Source organism: Neofelis nebulosa, chromosome 4 (assembly GCF_028018385.1).
Source record: "Neofelis nebulosa isolate mNeoNeb1 chromosome 4, mNeoNeb1.pri, whole genome shotgun sequence".
NCBI classification, from domain to species: domain Eukaryota; kingdom Metazoa; phylum Chordata; class Mammalia; order Carnivora; family Felidae; genus Neofelis; species Neofelis nebulosa.
The window spans coordinates 61,447,172-61,469,199 of record NC_080785.1 but is presented as its reverse complement, the minus strand read 5'-3'; the positions used below and the strand labels follow the sequence as shown (position 1 = coordinate 61,469,199).

General features: G+C 35.3%; 1 protein-coding gene across 6 annotated transcripts in view; it reads right to left on the bottom strand.

Annotated features, from left to right (window-relative positions):
* The window catches only part of AGMO (alkylglycerol monooxygenase), a 377,151-nt gene that overhangs the window by 94,037 nt on the left and 261,086 nt on the right, over window positions 1-22,028 (bottom strand). Inside the window, exon 14 of one of the 6 annotated variants that reach the window (XM_058724926.1) lies at window positions 1,304-1,324. The exons of the other annotated variants lie outside the window; for them this stretch is intronic. Coding sequence (XP_058580909.1) covers window positions 1,319-1,324 — 6 coding nt within the window. The 3' untranslated portion in view covers window positions 1,304-1,318. Of the gene's footprint in view, window positions 1-1,303; window positions 1,325-22,028 lie in introns of those variants that run through there. 6 annotated transcript variants of the gene reach the window in all.

The window sequence follows — 22,028 nt, the reverse complement described above, 5'->3', positions numbered from 1 at the left end:
AAGCCCAGTATCAGGCTCTGTGCTGACAGCTCGGAGCCTGGAGCCTGCTTCAGATTCTGTGTCTCCTTCTCTCTCTCCCCCTCTTCTACTTGTGTTCTGTCTCTCAAAAACGAGTAAGTGTTTAAAAAATATTAAAAATTAGGGGCACCTGGGTGACTCAGGCGGTTGGGGGACTGACTTTGGCTCAGGTCATGATCTCATGGTTTGTGGTTTGGAGCCCCGTGTCGGGCTCTGTGTTGACAGCTCAGAGCTTGGAGCCTGCTTCTGATTCTGTGTCTCCCTCTCTCTCCGCCCCACCCCACTCATGCTCTGTCTCTCTCTGTCTCAGAAATAAACATTAAAAAATTATATACATAAAAAATATTAAAAATTAGATGAAATAAAGCAAATGCTTCATGAACTTAAACACAAGGGACAGAGGTAAGGAGAAATGAAATAACATTGTGACAATATAATGATACAATTCATAGATTTTATTTTGTTCACTAACTTAGGAAAATAGCCAAAAAACCTGGCAAATATATATGCTTAATGTTTATAAATGTTCATTGTCACTTTAACTCTAAAATTTAAAAATGAAAATAACTGCATTATATTTTAAATCAAATTTTAGCTAGAAAAAATTTTATGAGATTCTCCTCATATACAAAGTAATCTGAGGTTCTTACTTTTTTTCAGTTCACTGGAAAATTATCTATTTTTTTCTTGTTTTGTTATTAAAATTTCATTTATGATATATCAAAAAATAATGATCAAACATTTATAGAGTATAATATAGTAGGTCAAGTAATGACCCCCTAAAGATGTCAATGACTTAATCCCTGGGACCTGTGTGCACATTATCTTACATGGCCAAAGGGACTCTGCAGATATAATTAATCTTCTGAAACTTAAGAGGGGAAGATCAATTCTGAATTATTTTGGTGGACCCAATCTAATCTCCCAAGCCCTTAAAAGCAATGAAATTTCTCTGATGAGAGGCAAAAGAGGAGAAAACAAAAATGTGGCAGAAGAGGAAATCAGATTCCAGGCATCAGAAGAATTTGCTAGGTCATTGCTAGTTCTGAGATGTGGGTGTCACAATATAGTGAGTGAGGCTTCTTGGCAATAACAACATCCCCTAGTAGACAGCCAGCAAAGAAATGGAAACATCAGTCCTGCAACCACAAGGCTATGGATTATGCTAGCATCCTGAATGAGCTTTGAGTGAACATTTTCTAGAGCATCCTGATAAGAATCCAGCACATCAACCTCTTGGTTTTGCCCTGGTCAAACTTGGAGCAGAGTAATTAGCTGAGCCAACCAAGATTTCCGACATTCAGAGCTGGGAGATAATAAATTTGTGTTATTTTAAGTCACTAAGTTGTCTTAATTTGTTATGGCAGCAGGAGAAAACTTACACACACAGCAAAACTTTTAAAATATATATATATTTAAAAACTGAAGTAAAAATGAAGAGAAAAGTAAATCATCTACAGATATTTGTTACATATTTGACTCTGAGCTATTTACCAACCAACACATAGAAAAATAAGATCTAGCTACCAAATTAATAGGTATTTACATAAAAGAGATATAATTATTAGTTATTTACCCATAAAATACAAAAATACTAATTCAAAGGGATAAAGGTACCCCAATGTTTATGGGAGCATTATTTACATTAGCCAAATTATGGAAACAGTCCAAGTATCCACTGATTGATGAATGGATAAAGAAAATGTGGTATGTGTGTGTGTATACACGTACATACATACATACATACATACATACATACACACACACAATGGAATATTACTTGGCCATAAAAAAGAATTAAATCTTGCCATTTTGCAGTGATAGGATGGAGCTAGAGAGCATTATGCTAAGCGATGTAACTCAGAGACAAATACCATATGATTTCATTCATATGTGGAATTTAAGAAACAAAACAAAGGGGAAAAAAGGAAGGAGAGGCAAACCAAGAAAGAGACTCATAACTATAGAGAACAAACTGATGGCTACCAGAGGGGAAGTCAGTGGGGGATGGGTTGAACAGGTTATGGGAATTAAGGAGTGCACTTGTGATGAACACTGAGTGTTGTATGGAAGTGTTGAATTACTCTATTGTCAATGTGAAACTAACATTACACTATATGTTAACTAACTGGAATTTAAATAAAAACTTAGAGAGAGAGAAATGGTTCCATCAAATTTACATAACTATACCTGTTACTGAGATCAGAGGAAAAGTGCTCTTCATAAAGAGGACCATTATATACAAGGTCCTTAACTTTAGAGTAAATAGAATAAAAAAGAGACCATCACATCACCTTTCATAATTTTCTCAATTATAGGTCAACTTCACAATACCTAAACAGTTTAGCAAATGTCAAATGTCACAACACCTGTCCAGTGTCAAATTTCAATTATCTATGGAAATAATTTCTGAATGATGTTCCAAGAAGAATTGATTTTGAGACACATCATTAAGAGAAATATCACTGAGTAGAACACCATGCACTGGCTGTCTGTGCCAGGAGAGGACTCCAAATCCACGGAGGATCACAACGATCATCACAACACTAGCCACCAGGAATTTGGATCCAAACACTTCTGCTCCTTGCACCTTGGTATAGGAGTTGCCGAGGAAAACAACACCGTCAAGCACTGGGTGGAACAACACTTTTACTCACAAAGAGGAGAGACAGCAAGATCAGGTTCAGTGTGCGCCAGTTCTGCATGGCTGGTGGGTTCCCTTGACAACTAAAGCAGGGCAATTGGCTTTGCACACCCCCCGTTAAGCCTTGGTTCAAGGACCTCTCCTCCACCTTCACTGCGTCTGAAATACTGACAGCTGAGGATGTGCCTGAGAGACACTGACATATGTAAGCAAAATATAGGAGTACTCATTGAGTTTGAAACAGAGAAAGACATACCCACTGACAGTACAGAGATAAGCCCTGTACTGTCTGTGTGTACTCTTTATCTCTTGGAAAGAAGTATTCCAGGCCCAAGACCTATTCTTATGTGGCTGAATGGAGGTCTAAAAACTGCACACACGAGACCGCTGCTTTTCCTAACCAAAAATTAATTAATTAGTTAATTGAGTAATTAAAAAATAATAAATACAAAAAAAGAAAGAAAAGAAAAAGAAGTTTTATTTATCAGATATTTAAGCAAAAGGGATCTCAATAAAGTCAACTTTTGGGGTGTCTGGGTGGCTCAGTGGTTAAATGGCTGACTTCAGCTCAAGTCATAATCTCACAGTTTGTGAGTTCCATCCCCTTGTCAGGCTCTGTGTTGACAACTCAGAGCCTGGAGCCTGCCTTGGATTCTGTATCTCCCTCTCTCTCTGCCCCTCTCCAACTCACTCTCTGTCTTTCAAAAATTAAAAAAAAAACATTAAAAAACAAAATAAAATAAGATAAATCAAATTTTTTTTCTGCTATAAGACATGTTGAAGCCTTTAATAGACCAAGATACATATATACTATTCAACATTGTTAGCAATATCATTATTAGCAAAAGAAATTTCAAGAAGAAACATTTTCAAAGTAGATTTCTGTAACTAAATAAATCATCTTACTTTACAGGTTTATTGACTATATTTCACTTAAATTATTTGATTGTTTTAGGCAGCATGTATATAGCCTCCTTCACTGTCTGCCAATGGTACTCCAATTTCATGGTAGTAAAACCAAATTGTCTTCATATAAAGAGAATATTTAGCTTTTGTTCTCTATAACTGGCAGAATGGACATAGGGAAAATGAAATGCATCAAGTATATCCACATGTGGCATTGTTATTAAACTATAAGTACTTAGAAAGGACTTCCAGTTCACAACTCTGTTTTCCCCAAAACGGTCAAGTAAATTTTCCTTGTGATGTTGACTCAAAATAGTAACTCTGACTTTCATTTTAGTAAATTCTGTGCCAATGTTTCACACAAATCAGAGAAATATTCCAATATAGTAAGATCAATACTAACTTAATCTTTGTCCTTTGTTTTAAGATTATTTTTAATCTGAATTGTAGATTTGCACTATATCCAACATATATAAGGTATGTATTTATGACCCTGAAAAGAAGTCAATTCCATAATCCCAAGACACTGTAAAAGCTTATTTAACCATCCATAACCTGACCATTGACAGATGTCTAGATGAAACCAGATACTTATATTTAGTGTTGGGACATAAAAATAAATGTAGGCTAGAATAAATCATTATAGAGTAATCCAGTTTTCTTTATTAAATTAGGAGTGGGGATAGGCGAAGAGGTTCAAATTCCACTCAAATTACTGGGTACAATATCATCTTGTAATAAGAGAACTTTCCTAACCTATTGGTTGGCTTAAACTCTCTTACCATTTTAAACACCTGTTAAATCCTCTTAGGCACTTGATTGGAGTGAACATGAACACATTATTTTTAAGCTACTAACAGTAAAATAAAATATCCCAGAAGACTTTAATTCATTCATTCATTTCCAAACATGAGGTCAGAAGTGATTTGATACAAGTATCTGCTATAGCAAGAGTAGAGGAGAATTTGCCACCCAGAAAGACAATAATTATAGTCAATGGATAGCACCATTGAATAATTTCCACTGGAAGCGTTTCAGAAAGGCTTCTATTCTTTGTTATATATAAGTCAAAAAGATTATAAAGTCTTAAAATTGTTCCTCATGAGAGTTTTATTCTTACACATCGTAATCAAGTTCAGGTTTCTTCTGATAAAAGACAGAGACTTGAACTTAGTATCTCTCTCAAAATGGTATTATTTTAAAATGGATTAAAGATAAAAACACCTTGCTGGTCTTGAAATCCTAATCCACATGTTCAATCAAATAAGCTGATATGATTACCTGAGGTTAATTCACAAACCAGTATCAAAAGACAATCTTTGAGTTCATGGAAATTAAATATTACAAAATTAAGGAAACTATGAAATGTCAAGTACTATCATTCTTCTAGCATTAACAGAAATTTCTCTTATATAGGTCCTGCCAGATTAATTTTAGGATTGATCTGGTATGCATTGTCTTTCAATGCTTATCGTCTGTTCATAAAGAAATTTAATTATAACTTAACCATATCATGATTTAATTAAAATATTTTAAATACACAGACTAAAATTACATTGTCTGAAACCATTTTTTTTTCTTTTCTTGCCTTTACCTGACTTCTTATAGAAGCTGATAAATATGCTTTTTACCTAACTAGTACTTTGAAAACTCTAAAACCACAGTTCTTGAAGCGGCCCATGTTGATTCTCTAATGCCATTCTAAGTACCAAATCCGATTACCTTTTTCTCAGCACACAACCTATTTGGTGATTCTTATATCTTATATTTGGTTATTCATTATCTCTTCTGAAAATTCTATTTCTTTTTGGTCTCCACGATGTCTTTCACTGTATTCTATGACTGATTATTACCAAATTCTTTCCAGCAGTTTTTCTCCCACTACTATTAATAAATGACATGATAGATGTCACAGAGTGTTATATATTCCTAGTAATGCTTGGATATAAATGAGCTTGAAAAAACAATCTCCAAATGAGAAAAACAAAGCAAAAGAACAAACTTTCCTCTTTTTTTAGTTAGGGAAAACATGCTACAGGTCAATTGTCAAATATATGCTGCATGTAGGTTACATAGCTACAATTTTTAGTGTTTAAAATCAATTAAGGTTCAAATGATGTATGGCTTATGTGAAGTTAAATGTTATGGCAAATTTTCTGAAATAGTTCTGTTAGGAAACTCTCTTACTTTAAATCCACTCATTTCATTTTAACTCCTGTCCTGGCAAAAGACAGAAAGAGACAGAGACAGAGACAGAAGAGAGATGGAGATACCTTCAACAGAGTTTTTGGTACAATTTTTTTACAACTCTGTTTTATATATATCACTCTGAAATTTAAAACCTCTGAAATCCAACTGTTGTATGTATGCATTTAAAAAAATTTGTTTGACCATAGAACCAAACTAGAATTAACAAAACATTATTCTGTTCTTCATTTAAATAATTAAGGGTGAATTTACCACAATTGATTTTGCTAGCAAATCTGCTACAAAAAATATAAAATGTTGGACTCAGGGGGCTATGACAGACCCCCTTAGGAGTGCTCCATAATACATGGTACATGCACCTTTTCAAAATTCGAAAACATACCAAATCCCAAAAACATCTGGCACTAAAGTTTTCCAAGTAGCATATATTCTTATACAAAGCAATAGTGAGGATCTGTTGGTGGCATAAGTTTATAAATACATCATCACCTCCAAATAAGAACAGATATGTCCAAAATTAAGTATAAGACTGGAGCTCTTGGGAGTTTTCTTGGGGGACAGGGTAGTCAGAAAACAGTGGGGAGAGAAAAAGAAGGGATTCCCATCCCTACAGTTTACATATGTGGATAATTTGCTTACAGGTTTGTATTTAATAACAAAGATCTAAACATTTCTAAAAGTCATATATCACTATTAAATTTAGAAGACAACATCTGCCCAATAAAAATCAGCTTTAAACTTTAATAGAAAAAAAGAAGACAAACAGTATCAAGATCTTCTTTCAAGTTTTTTTTTTTTTTCTGTAATTTAAACTCAAGGAGATTCCAAAAATATGTATAGATTTGTTTTCATTCTCCATAGGCTAGTAAGCAGGCTACTTTTCTCTAATCTTCAAAACTTTGTGCTACAACTACACAATCAGGGGTCTATTTAATATATATTTTTTCCTACTATGTTTTCTAGAATTAAAAAGTCATTGAAAAAGGAAAGAAATGAGCAAACAAAAAGTAAACAAAACAGATTAGACTTTGTAAAAAATATTTTTTGAACATTTTATTTTTAATTAATCTCTATTGTGTGGGGCTCAAACTCACAACCGTGAGATCAAGAATTGTATGTTCCACCGCCAGTCAGACATTCCTAAAAAGAAGATCCGAATTAACCCAAGAATCTGTACTTTCTTGTTAAGTAGAAGTATATGACTAATAAGAAAAATGAGATACCAAATTACACATCATTATCAGACATAACTTGGAAACTCAAAGATACTTCATGTATCTTGATGGAAAATTGGCAGATGTATGCCATAACTTATGAAGGGAACGATGATAAGGAGCGAAGAGAATAGAAGCACAAGTTACCAAGATTGATGAGTTCTGATTTAAAAATACATTTAATTTTCTTCTGCATAAAAGATACTAGGTCATATAGACACAACTTTGAAGATCATCTTGAGCTATGAAAGGATAGATATTCGGTATACCTAATGTTTAAATAAACATACTTAATAGTGCGGTTCTTTAGAGTAATAAAAATGCTTTTCAATTTCTTCTTTTTTTCTACAAGTTTTTTTTTTATGTTTATTTTGAGAGGAGACAGAGATTGCAAGCAGGAGAGGGGCAGAGAGAGAGAGAGGGAAAGAGAAAATCGCAAGTAGGCTCCATGCTGTCAGCTTGGAGCTTGATGTAGAGCTCAATCCCAGGAACTGTGAGATCATGACCTGAGCCGAAATCAAAAGTCGCTCAACTGAGAGAGCCACCCAGGTGCCCCTTCAATTTGTAATATAAAAATATTATAAGCAAATTTGCTTATAGAATAATCTTATTATTCATAGTATATATTAAGAGCAAGATAAACGTCTTTATTACGTAATCTCTACAAACAGATACAGGCAATTTACCTTAAGACAATGTTCCAATAATCAGAGAGAAATTAATTCAGATTATTCAAGTTTCTGTTTGTGCATTTGTAATTTTTCTTGTCTTTTAATTCTTTGATGTGAATTAAAGATGCAGGGGAGGAAAAAAATAACCAGCATAGCAGAAATCTTACTACCTTTCTTTCAAGGTGGATAGAGAAAAACTGAGAAGAGGAATACAGTATGTACAATATAAATATTTAACATGAAGATGGTAGGAAAGATGTTTTCAAAATTATACTGACCTTTTGAGTTTTGTTTTATAACATGCATTTGTTATTCTCCATGGCTTGTTTCTTTTTTTTTTTTTTTTAATTTTTTTTTTCCAATGTGTTTTATTTATTTTTGGGACAGAGAGAGACAGAGCATGAACGGGGGAGGGGCAGAGAGAGAGGGAGACACAGAATCGGAAACAGGCTCCAGGCTCCGAGCCATCAGCCCAGAGCCTGACGCGGGTCTCGAACTCACGGACCGCGAGATCGTGACCTGGCTGAAGTCGGACGCTTAACCGACTGCACCACCCAGGCGCCCCCATGGCTTGTTTCTTTAGACAACCCATATCACTGATTCTATGCTACAGAAAACTCCCAAAATACCCAAGTAGAACAATGAAACGCTCTCAATCTCATATAATATTAGATACAAAATAACTTGGAGATTAACAGGCCTCAGGGTTCTTTTGTGCTTGGAATCAAGGAATTTTGCCAGAACAAAAGGTGTGTGATAGAAAAGCGTGCCTCCACAATCTTGGCTTTAAAGTAGCCTCGCAGTATGCAACAAAGAAGCAGCCCTATGATATTGAACAAATACTACGATTTTATACCTGTGCTAAAATGGTGATATTATCAAAACAGACATGTGATGCTACCAAATATGTGTTTCTTTGCTTTAAGTTCATTTAACTGCAGACAAATGCCTGTAAGTATTTCTCGTTACTACCTCAGACAGAGGCAACTGTGAAGCTCAAAGTTGCTGTAGACATTTTTATTTTCCAAAGAGTTGCTTTAAGTTCTGTTTTTGTATTAAAGATTTTGTATTTAGTATATAGAACTACTTTATGTCTTAACATGTATTGCCAAAACAATAATATAGATTATATAATATAAACGTAGTTATAATATAAATGTAGTAAAAACAGACAACTTTAGGCCAATGCTTCTATCAAATTATTTTGTTTATCACCCTGAAGCAGTAACTCCTCTCACCTTCGACCAACAGGCCTGTTCCGTGAAAGACAATGTCAAGAGAATGAGAGATTATCCACACACTAGGAGAAAGTATTTACAAAAAGACACAGAAGGAAATGGATTAATGATGGAGATAGTGAAAAGAGATCCACGGCTGCCAGGGAAGGGGGGGAAGAGATAAGTAAATGGAAAACAGGATTTTTAGGGCAGTGAGAATACTCTGTTACGATACTATAACGATAGGTGGATGTTATTATACCTTTGTCTACACTTACAGTATGTACATCAAGAGCGAACTTTAATGTTAACTATGAACTTTGGGTGACTATCATGTGTCAGTGTGGGTTCATCAACTGTAACAAATGCTCCATTCTGGTAGGAAATGTTGATAATGGGGTTATGCATGAGTGAAGGCAAAATGTATATGGGAAATCTCTGTCCTTCTCAATTTTGCTGTGAACACAAAACTGCTATTAAAAGATAAAACCTTTAATACAAAAAATTTCCTTTTTGAGAAACATATACTGGATATATACAAGTGGCCTTCCATAGTGATATTCAAATTGTATATCCAACTAAACAGCATTTTATTTATTTATTTTAATTTTTTTTATGTTTATTTTTGAGAGAGAGAGACAGAGACAGAGACAGAGACAGTGACAGGGCATGATCAGGGGAGGGGCAGAGAGAGAGAGGGAGACATAGCATCCGAAGCGGGCTCCAGGCTCCAAGCTGTCAGCACAGAGCCCAATTCGGGGCTTGAACTCAGGAATTGCGAGATCATGACCTGAGCTGAAGTTGGACGCTTAACCGACTGAGCCACCCAGGTGCTCCACTAAACAGCTTTTTAATTTGTAAGTGTTAAGGGGTTCCTGGGTGGCTCAGTCGGTTAAGCGTCTGACTTTGGCTCAGGTCATGATCTCACGGTTCGTGAGATTGAGCCCCACGTCAGGCTTTGTGCTGACAGCCTGGAGCCTACTTCGGATTCTGTGTCTCCCTCTCTCTCTCTGCCCCTCCCCTGATCATGCTCTCTCTCTGTCTCAAAAATAAATAATACATTAAAAAAATTTAAATTTTAAGTGTTACTACTATTGGGAAGATAATAGAAGTTAGATAATTACATCCATTAACCTTGTATGTATTCACAAATACATACATTAACAGTTTTATATTTAATAATTTTATATGTAAATTTACTACATAATTTTTATCTGTAATAATTCAATAAACAACACTCCAAAGGCATCACAGATTAAAATTTACTGTAAAAGGTTTGAAACTGTGGCACTTTTTGGCTTATAATTATTTTTTAAAACTAATTTTCCTCATAAAATTCACGTCTGAACTGATCCAATTAAGAATAAAACACTCCAGGGGCGCCTGGGTGGCTCAGCCGGTTAAGCATCCGATTCTTGACTTTGGCTCAGGTCATGATCTCATAGTTTATGAGTTTAGAAAAAGAACAAAACATTCTATACATATACACATGTGTGTGCACACACACACACACAGTCATGAGTGCACATACAGGCAAATGGAAATACTTTAATAATACATCAGACCTGTAAAATATGTTTAAGGAAAAAATAACTGTGGCAACTAGAAAAAAATAATTCAAAACATTAAAAGAAATACCATGCAAAAAGTAAAATGCTAAACTTGAAAATATTATCTGCCATCTCACTTCAGCTAACTTTCTTTAGCCCTATCTGTGTTTCATTAACTTGCCTTTATTATTTTTATTCTTAAGTTTTATTATTGTTTCATACATTTTTAAAAAACATTTATTTTGAGAGAGACAGAATGTGAAATGTGTACATGAGCAGGGGAGGGTCAGAGAGAGAGAATCCCAAACAGAGCCTGAAGCAGGTCTCCATCCCATGAATTGTGAGATGATGACCTGAGCCAAAATCAAGAGTCAAACTGAGCTACCCAGGTGCCCTATTTCATACAACATTTGAATGGTAAGACATTTATGATAGGTTGGTTGGTATGCAATTTTTGTCTGTCCTCTTTAATGACAAAGAAAGAAACCAGAAGAATAAAAACGTGCAATGACCACTTAGGCCAAATTTTAGAAAGTAGAGACAATAAAATATTCTCAATAGGAATAGTACAAACTAAAAGAATGGACACAAATTGTTAACCTCGCATACTACTGTTTCTTTGGAAGCCTATGGAACTTAATTCATGATGTCCTTAAGATGCAAACTCTATTAGATGTATTTGAAAAGAAAAAATAAAGGGAAAAAAAACCTCTGGGAAAATGGTAAAAACCTACAGTTACCTTCTGCCACTAGATGGAGCCCAGGCATCTATATGGCAAAATACTGAGGCCTATGTTTACATTTGGCTATATTTGATTTAGAAACTCATATATTAGTATAATCCGAAGGGGAATGGAGACAAAATAGATGTGTTTTAGACTCTAGCATCTTGATGAAATAAAAATTAACAATAGACATTACTTCCATTAGGAATATTTTTGTTTTTTGGTCTTTTTTTTAAAATACAGGTTCTCTAACATGCAAAACATAAAGACCTACGTCTTTGGTTTCATGCCCACATCTCAACATTCTGTTTTGAAAAGGCTTCCCTAGAGTTATTAACAACGCTCTTACAATTATTCTACTTTCATTTTTCTTATCTTTTTCTGAACCTACTGATCATATGAAACATTCATTCCTGATCTTATATGTACCTCTTATATGTGGCAACAATGATTGCATTTAAAGAAGTGGCTTTCTTTCTTGTGAAAAAAAGACAAAACTCTATAATCATCTGTATGGGGTGGATATCAAATTCAAATATACAAATGGTCTACTTTGGACAAACAGATACCATCCATTTTGTTGTGAGTTTCACCTTTAGACCTCTGGGAAGTAGGGCAATTGTAGAAGAAGGGCTCTTATATGCAAAAGGCATGGGGAGAAAGGGGAAGAGAGACTTGGTGCATTTTGCCTTCAATAATTGAAGTAGTCATACTTTCAAGTATTTATTATCTTGGAAATGTAAAAAACAAAACCAAAATAGAGTTCCAGGACCAACACAGGAAAAATTTTGTGAACTGCTGAACAGTTCACAAATTTCCAAAAAAATGGAATTTTGACATTTGTAGTCCTAATGTAAATTATTTTAATTCTTTTAGATCAATCCTGAAAATTCACAACATATAGTATTTGTGATTTTGCCAAGGCATAGATTTGAATCCCATGTAGTGTTATGAGCCTAACATAACTGCCTAAGAGCTTAAGAGATGGTCTAATTAACTGCCTAGAATATAGCTGTTATAACTCAGCTCTGAAGTTCTCAACTTATTATTTATGGAAGAAATGTTTTTGACTGTTTTGACAAAGTTTTTCTAAATATTCATTTTGATATTTTCTGTTTCATATTTGCAATTAGTAGAAAGATAGCTAAAAGTTGAAAAAGCTTGAGGCTAGGGCTAATAGAAGGAGAAGCCAGTGTTGGAGGAGGCAAAACACCATGGGATGGGGAGAATATATTAGATACCAAAAAGAATGCTTGGACTTTGATTCCAGAAAGAAAAGGAACAAGTGTGGAAATAACTGCACTGAGCCTGAGGTATCTTCCTGAAGCTTCATTCCTTCCTCATATGCAAAGGTCATTTGTTCAGCACTGACAATTTATCAACTACTGAGTTAGGGAAGATGCACATCTATAAATGTAAGCTTGTTATGAAACTTAGGAGTTTAATGAGAGAAAAAGATTAGAAAAGAGACAACTATTGCACAGTGATCTAGGAAGTATAAATTACAATAGGATACTATAGGAAGGTTATCTACCTTTGGGGTGTATATAGTTTCGAAGTGAGAAGGAGAGAGGAGAAGAGGCTTCCATGAAAAAATGATATGGAGATTTCTTAAGCTATTAAAAATTCTGGCAGATTAAGGAAGGAGGATTATGACTGAGAGCAAAAAAAGGAGATTCTTCCCATATGTATTCTTCCCAGGCTAGAGTAAACCGTGAAAAATTCACTTCTTCAGAGAGGAAGACACCAGGATGAGTGAAAGAAAAATCTGGTTGTGGGGCGCCTGGGTGCCTCAGTCGGTTAAGCATTCAATTTCGATTCACGTCATGATCTCACGGTTTGTGAGCTCAGGCCCCACATTGGGCTCTGTGCTGAAAATCTGGAGCCTGGAACATGCTTCAGATTCTGTGTCTCCCTCTGTCTCCAACCCTACCCCGCTTGTGCGCTCTCTCTCTCTCAAAAATAAAACAAACATTAAAAAAAAAAAGAAAAATCTGGTTCTGTAGAAGCTAATCATAAAGGATCTTATTATACTACACCTGATGCCCAGAAGTGGTCATTGAGTGTTCTAGACAGGTGAATAAAACTCATTATATTTTTATTTCAAAATAGTCAGTCAGTATTCCTTTAAAAGAAAATTTTAGAATGATCTTCCCTTTTTTTTAAACAAGTTTATGTTGAGAGAGAAAGAGAGAAAAAGAGAGAGAGCTCAAGTGGGGGGAGAGGCAGAGAGAGAGGGAGAGAGAGAATCCCAAGCAGGCTCAGTGCTGTCAGAGCAGAGCCTGACATGGGACTTGATCCCACAAACCTATAAGATATTGACCTGAGCTGAAATTAAGAGTCAGATGCTTAAACAACTGAGAGATCCAGGCACCCCAGAGTGATCTTTTGAAGGCTAAGTCAAATCACATTACTTCTCTGCTTAAAAATTCCCAATAGTTACCCATGTATATGTTACACTAACCAACAGGTCTCCACAGATCATGTTCCCATGTTTGATACATCTCCTTCTCCTCTCCCTTCCATCAACCCTTTCCATTGATCTTCTAGCTCTTCTCTTCCTTTAACACACCAATCATCCACCCATAGTAGGGCATGAAACCAACCTTTTCCCCTGACTGGATTCCTATTCCCTAAAATAACAGTGTGGCTTACTCTTTTTACAAGACATTGTTTATTCTCGTGGGCCAGGTAAACAATGGATACCTGCTTGATGGGAAAACATGTGCTTCAGAAATAAAAATGAGAGAACAACTTGGTTTTTTCTGTAGTGTCAGAGAGCCATAACCTAGCAACTAGCAGGTGCCATTTTTATATAGTTAACACTAATTGACACCACAGTCGTCACTAATACCTACATAAGATATGTTTTCCTCATTATCATTTTTTATCTTCCCAAACCAGTGAGATTCACCTTCCCCAATTTTGCAGAATGGGAAATAGAGTGTTCATGGTATAGGAAGTGAGAACTTTCTAATTCAAACACTTCTGCAAATGTGTGTGTGTGTGTGTGTGTGTGTGTGTGTGTATGTGTGTCTCCTTGACATATTAGATTATATTTCCCAGCCACCTTTTAAATCAAGAATGGTCATGTGACTAGTCTTACCAATGAAATGGGAGCAGACTTTATATATACTGCTTCCAATATGGCCCCCAAGCCCTCTAATGAACAATATTCAGCTCTGCTTTCACTCTTTATTTATAATGGAGAGGAAGTGAAGCCATAAGATTGGAAAGGAGCCCAGGTTCCTAAAAGACCACATAGAAGGCTACACACCAAATGAGAACACTAACAGTGATTTTTTAGGGAGCAAAAAATAAGGTTTTATTGTGGTAGGCCACTGATACTCTGTGGAGTTTATCCATTAGAAGAGACAGTATGACGTTAACTAATAGACATCTTCACTGGACACTGATATCTTTCTCTCAATCAGGACTGTCCTGTTATTGGTACTGTACTCTGTGCCTGGTTCTGGTATAACATAGCAACTTAACAATTTATGAAGAAAACAGATCTCAGCTGTTAAAAATACCACTGAGACTAAGATCTGTCTCATCAGAGATTTTCACTAACTCAAAGTAAAAGAGACCCTATCTTTAGGCACTGGATTCAATGCACTTCACATAAATTTTTCTCTCTTTAATGTATTCCCTCATTTTTATCCTCTGATATTTTACCAAATTTTCCTCCTTCACTTGCCCACTTCAGCTAAAGCTTCTGGTCCAAGCTAGTCTGGTATTTGGATTTTCTCACTGCTAGCTGTGTGACTTTGGGCAAGTCAAAATATGAAACAAGACCTTTCTTGTATAATTCCATGGATAACTAACATGAAATGATATAAAGTAAATGAAGTGAGAGGTCTATGAGAGTGCCTGGTACTTATTAGAGATTCAATAAATAATAACAATTAGTATTCAAGATCACAATTATTTACTAAAATTGCTTACGTTTATATTCATTACCAAAATGAAAATACATTTTACCTTTTTTGGATACAAAATGGTATTTAAACCTCTATATTTTCATATCCTGAATATCTGGCAGATGTTATAGAGTAATATCAATATTTCACATTATGCCATAAATTACATGATGCTCTTTGGGTGTACAAATGTTAAATGGATCAGCCCCTCTTCTTTTAACCTTGAAATCTCTCTGTCAATACAAACTCTTAATGAACACTAGAAAGAAAAACTTATAGCCCAAACATATAACCAGAAAATTGAACTCAATTCTGTTTTACCATAATATCTTATACTAATGCGATGATACAGCTAAAAAATTTAACAAGCTTCCTGATATTTATTTCAGAGCACTACTTTGTAGCCTGAAATGGATACTCATTCCAGCAGGTGCCAAGTCTCAACAACAATTCACTTTCAACTTACATGCAAATTACACACTGAAATTCTATAAAGAAAACACTCTATTCCTTCCCCCCCCCCCCAAATAGACTTCTTATGCAATACTCTCTAATGAGAATGTACTTAACTGATACAGTAACTGAATGAGGAAAAAAAATCTCTCCTGGCTTAAAGAAACATCAAAGTCCATTTCATAAATGACAAATAAAATGTGACTTCTTTTCAACAAAACAAACACCTTGATGCTGAGTCTTTACCACATTAAGATGGGATTTAGAGCCCATATATTCCCTTTGAACTTGGTAGTAAGTTTCAATGTACTTAGCATGCTGATGTTAAATGTGGCCCTGACAAGTGCTAATGTATATCCTTTGGGTTACTTGATACTCTCTATAGAGATGCACTACTGAATTAAGAACAAAAACAAAAAGAGAGAGAGAGAAAGAGAGAGAAAGAGAGAGAGAGGAGGAGGAGGAGGAGGAGGAAGAGGAGGAGGAGGAGGAAGAGGAGGGGAAGAAGAAGAAGGAAAAAAAAGAATGTTACTGACATGGGTTCAAACATTCATTTATAAAGAAAACTGGCTCAGAAAACCATCAATATTTAAAGTGCTTAGAAAACATTGATATATAAATTATTTCATACCAATTTAGATGTCATAACCAATAGTTAGCATAATTATAATAAGTATTTGGGAAAAATAATTGTAGTTTGGTACTTAATAGCCATTTCTCTTTGAAGAATTTCCAACTTTCAACTGTATTTATTCCTAAACTATCTCTTCCTCCAGTGATCTCAATAAATGAGCATTTATTACAGACTCACTGTATTAAACGTCTCATAAAAGTTACTATAGACTATAAGTAACCCCAAGTAAGAAACCTAGAAGCAAATCACCAAGTGAAGGAATTAATTTCCCACAGCACCAGGAGGATTCCTGAGAGCAGAAATGCACCAAATTGTGTAAAAGGAATCGTCACAAGTGCCTTTACCTTCTCACGTTTTTTTTTTTTTTTTACGTGTAAAGAACTATTCATGAATGACTTGAAAAGTGGATAAGGAAAAGAGACAAAGAGGAACAAAGGACTCAAGAAGCAAATTTGAAACTCTGCACATCATCTTGAATGATTTACTAGAAGGTAAAATTTCAAATCATCCTGAAGTTTCAGACAACAACCAAAAACACTTACCAAAACATGCTATTTATAACCTTGTGGATGAGTTTAAGAAATATGTATGTGCTAGTTTGTATACTTATAACTAAAATGATTTGCTTTCAAATAATAGCATCTTTGAGGCATTTTAGAAAAAAACTGTCACTTCATTCTATTTTCCTTTTGTGATATCAGAGTGATTGAAAGTAGGTGATTAGAAAATAACAATCTGCTCTGACTTCAACCTTGCTTTCCCCCGGGGCAGTGGATTATTTCTACATCAGAGTATCTGTTAGTTAATACCAAAGGCTCTGTCCAACTTCAAAGCAGAGATATTAAAGGCTCACTTTCCACTACAAGCAGGTGTATTTTTATTAGCTTTCTCTTTCAAAATTGCTATGACTTCACTTGCGGATATCCCGCCAACAGCCATTATTGAAAGCCCTACTATAATTGCTAAGTTACATGCAATGTCTGAAGCACAAAACCAATGTCACTTGCAGCCCTCCAACAATTGACTGAAACCAAGTGTTACATCATTAAAGCTGAATTACAACACACCCATGGCGTGTTTTCCATGTGTGCTATTTTAAACAATAGTAGAGCAAAACCTGGCTATAAATTCACAGATCCCCAATTTGTTCAAATTCATGAACAATAAGAGCTGTCTGAGTGCCTTTTCTGGCTCTATTTTAGTCAGAAATGTCATGTACCAAAATTAAATGTCTGTTTGGATTTTATTGGAGATGGAAATGCTAGCTTTATGTTGTAAATTTAAACAACCTGCCACAAAGGGAGACTCACATTTGTATCACTTGGGAAGGCATATTCATCTCTAATTGCTTTGGGTAACACAAATAAACTAATGTAAAGTGTTCGGTTTCCTAACTGGTTTTGTGTAGAATAAATCAGATGAAGTGATGAAGGCATGAGTTTTCAGTGGGTTCAGACTGGATTTCTTGACTTTGATAGAGTTGGATGCAGAATCCATGCATTCTATTATTGTTAATGACTATGAAGTTTTCTGGAAATTCATGAAAATTTTCTAGACACTCATTAGTGCTGATAAAAAAATTACTATCATACTTTTATTACTTTTTTTCTAATTAGCTTCAATCCATTCTATATTCAGTGATCCAAGTGGAAATATTTCTTCTGTTGTAGTGGTACGCAAAACTATTATAATTACTTTTTAAAAAGGTCGACGACTTTTTTTATTCAGCTTCAGTGATTTTATGGTGCCTAGATTCCACCGGAAAATATTTAGTCACTCGCTTACTTGGATAGAAATCCATCACCTGGAATAGAAATCATGGTTAACGTGCCAGCATCTTTGTGCAGACAGGCCCTGAAAATATATACTAGGTAAGGCCACTGCCAAATGACTTGTGTCTGGCCAGCACTACCTTTCAAATGTTTTCTGCATACCAGTCACTGTTAAGATTTATTGTAGCAAGTGTAGGTAAATATATTTTAGCTTTCATATCCATAACTTAAGATAATACAGTAGCAGTGGACACTCTACATATGACCTGTCTTCAGTTGTGGTTTTAGTAGTCACTCACAATATTCATATTTCTCACCCAAACCTAACAGTAGTCTTCACGTTACTTTAAATAGATCACATGAAACCAAACGCAGGAATTTCATATATTTTACTAATCCCTAGAGAAATTAGCTTAGCTTTTTAAACACACCCCTATCATGAGAAAATACATCATAATAAACCGAAGACCTACTCTGAAATATATGAGAGAACCAGGGCTCTATAAAAATATACAATAATCTTAAAGCTAAGTGCTGTGCCAGGCTAAACCAACCATTCCTGTACTCTCTACTATTTAAATGCTTGCATTCATGTAAAAAGTAAATAAACTCTGCACACACAAACACATGCATACATACACAGCAAAAAATGTTATGGGTCATCACTTCTACCACATTCAATTCACATCACAAATTATGACAGCAAAAGAAATCCATCACACCCACCAAAAGGGGGGAAAAACCAAAAAAACTATGCTCTCACCACAAATATATGTCCACCCAGTTCTTTCCCTTATTTAGAAAATCTCAGTGCCAAGTGAATCAAAGCAACCATACTATTTTAGGGTTTATTTGTTTTCTTTAAATTTGGCGGACACTGTTCTTTCCTATAAAATTGGTTGACTCAATACGGAAAAAAATATCCACCATTAACTTTCAGCATGCCCACTTGTTATTCTTCATCTTGAATCCCAAAATTAATCTTACTGATTCATGTTTAAGGATTGCTGTTGAATAAAAAATATTTTGTGAATTATGTGCTCCGAGTTAATGCATTTGGGGAAATTTAATTGCCACTTCATTGTGTGCCACTGAATATATTAATCACATTCTTTAGATTCTAGGATCTGGGCTATTATGCCCATCTTCAAGTATTGGTCATTTGACTACTGTGTGTATTTTGATACAGTGAGAAAGTCATAGAGAAACCAATCTACATGTTATTTCAATTTAGACATAACTACTAAGTCCTAAGATGTACCATTTACGTGATTACAAGGCATCTATTAAGTAATTGCTTATCAGGCCCTACACATATTTCAGCAAATCAAGATGGCTTACATTGTATTTACATTTAGACTGTAGAGTAATTTTCCCAAACCACATAAACAAAACCATTTTGACACCTGGTCCTTTAAAGTTCATGAACTTCAACATCTAAAAACATGTGCAGGATTGTCAAACATTCCAGTGCCCTCCCTGGGGGCAGCCAAACATATGTAACTGTGTATATCACAATGTCATATGCCATCACGTTTTCTTAAAAGAAAGTAACTGGGTTCTTTTATCAGGGCAGCAAATTGTCCCAGCTCTGAATCTGTGAGATAAGGAGCAAAGACTCTGAGGGAGAAAGAAGCTTGACTGTAAACAAAGGCTTTCTAAATCAAATTTCAAAATTCATTCTAAGTTTCCTTCTATTCAAAACCCATATATAATAGCAAACAATAATGCCGGAAGTGCACAAGAGGGAAGATTATAAGCCAAAAATCCCATTTCAATAACTACACATATTTTATAATTATATAATTTATATTCTCAACCACTCCAGGGGCAGGGGAGAAAAAAAGCCAGAGTAAAAAGGGAGATAGACAATGAGAGGAATGATGATCCATGAAACAGGGGTGTGTCCCATAGCTTAAAAAGCCGAAAGGGACATTTGATGACATCTGCCCCAGCTGCTCATCGCTGTCTTATCAGAGATGTCCCAAGCTGAGCAAATCACTTCGGAAAAGGGGCAGATGAGAAGCCTGATTAAATCCACCCTTACCTGCAAAATAAGCATCATCTCCTTGGAGGAGAGCTCTTTATAGTTCTGCCAGGGGAAAGGGGAGGGCCAATTGCAACCCACCTGCTTACCCAGCACAATCTGAAATTTTGCTAGCAAGCACTGTGAAATCTCTTTAGCAGTCTCTGTCCACCTGTCTCTGAGTGCAGCGACTGGCTGAGTCCTACCAGCTGTTTCTTACATTTACCAGATTGCTGGCCCTTTTGACCGCGGGCAGATAAATTAAGGCACCTGGGCTCCACCTTCCCTGCTTTGAATAGCAAAAGGAAGCTACTCTCCAGTGGATACTTTGCTCCAGCAATTAACTGAAGAAACCGATTAAAGGCTCCAAAGCAGACATAATAGAGGATCTGGGGTTGTAATTAAACAACCAAGTGACTTGGGATGGCTACAGGGAATATATCATGAAAATTTTATCTCCCGTGGAGAGGGCTGTTTTCTACGTGCTTTAGAAATACTTTGATATATGTGAACTTTTTTTTAATCATTCACAGAAATTTTAATCTGATTTCATCTTTCCTTCTCTATGCAGCATTTTTTTTTAACTGAGTGAAATTCACATAACACAAAATTGATCATTTTAAAGTATACAATTCAGAGGTGTTTAGTGGACTATCATACAACCAACACCTCTAGCAAGTTTGAAAACATTTTGATCATTATAAAAAAACAGGTCAATTTTTGTACATTCATAAGATAGGCAAATATTTAAATTATATCAAATTATTTTTAATTGTAGATAAGAATAACATAATTACATTTTAAACATTCAAATGAATAGTTACACAAAATATTTTGTTGTTACATCTCTGCTTTTCAGATTTGGTAGCTGTGAGGCTCTGACCTTCTTAGATTATCTAATTTGAAGGTCAACACTAATGGATATGTACTTCCAAAACTCTTCCACATATATATATACCTCTTCCCCCACTGTGGTCCCTACTCAGGAACCAGAAGACCTAGAACTTCCACGCATCCTCAAAATTAAACCAACTTGATTTTTTTTAATTAAACCAACTTTAAAATAAATTTATCATTGAGTGTGTAGATGAAAGAAAAAAAATGAAGAGATGAATGAAGGTTAATTTCAAAAAAGAGTAGATTTCATGAACACCTACACCAAATCTTTCATTGAAAATGTAGTGTACAAAATGAATCATTTTCACCTACTTGCACTGCCTTTAAGTATTCACATCCATTAGATCTTTAATACAGATCAATGTTTGAGATAGGAAGTTGAAAACCAACTGCCAGATAAAGCATTGAAGGACTTATAATGATGCCAAGTTATTATCTAATCTGTTCTCTTATATGTAAATTGGTTAGAGTGCAGTTTTTAAGAAGTCGATGGTAACTGGTGGTTCTCAAATAGAAACTGTTTCAATCAGAAATAATCATTATAGGGGTACCTGAGTGGCTCAGTGGGTTGAGTGCCTGACTTGATTTCAGCTCAGGTCATAATCTCACAGTTCCTGCGTTTGAGCCTTGCGTCGGGCTCTGAGCCAGCGATACAGAGCCTGCTTGGGATCCTCTCTCTTCCTCTCTTTCTGCCCCTCCCCTGCTCGTGTGCTGTCTCTCTCTTTTCCCCTCGCTCAAATTAAATAAATAAACTAAAAAAAATAATCATTATAGAGATTAATTATATTCAAATAAATTCAAATAAAGTAATATGGATTAGTGCTGAAATTATTTCAAGTTTGCATATTTGTGGTGAGAAAGGAAACCAATCCTATTTCTCCAAACTCATCAACTCCCATGGATCTTTAAATGATGTCTCCCAAATTTATGTCTTCAGTTTAGACAACTCCTATTATTTCCAAACTTGCTTTCCACACATAGATATAAAGCCGACAATTAGATGAAGAAGTCTGAAGTTCAACAGAGAAACAAGGGAAGGTTACAAAAATGTTATATAAATAGTATTCAGGAGGCATTTAAACCTGTGAAACTGAGTTGAGATTATGTAACACAATGAAAGCAGGAAAGAAGACTGAGCCCCAGGGAACTAACTACAGGAGTTGAGGTTTG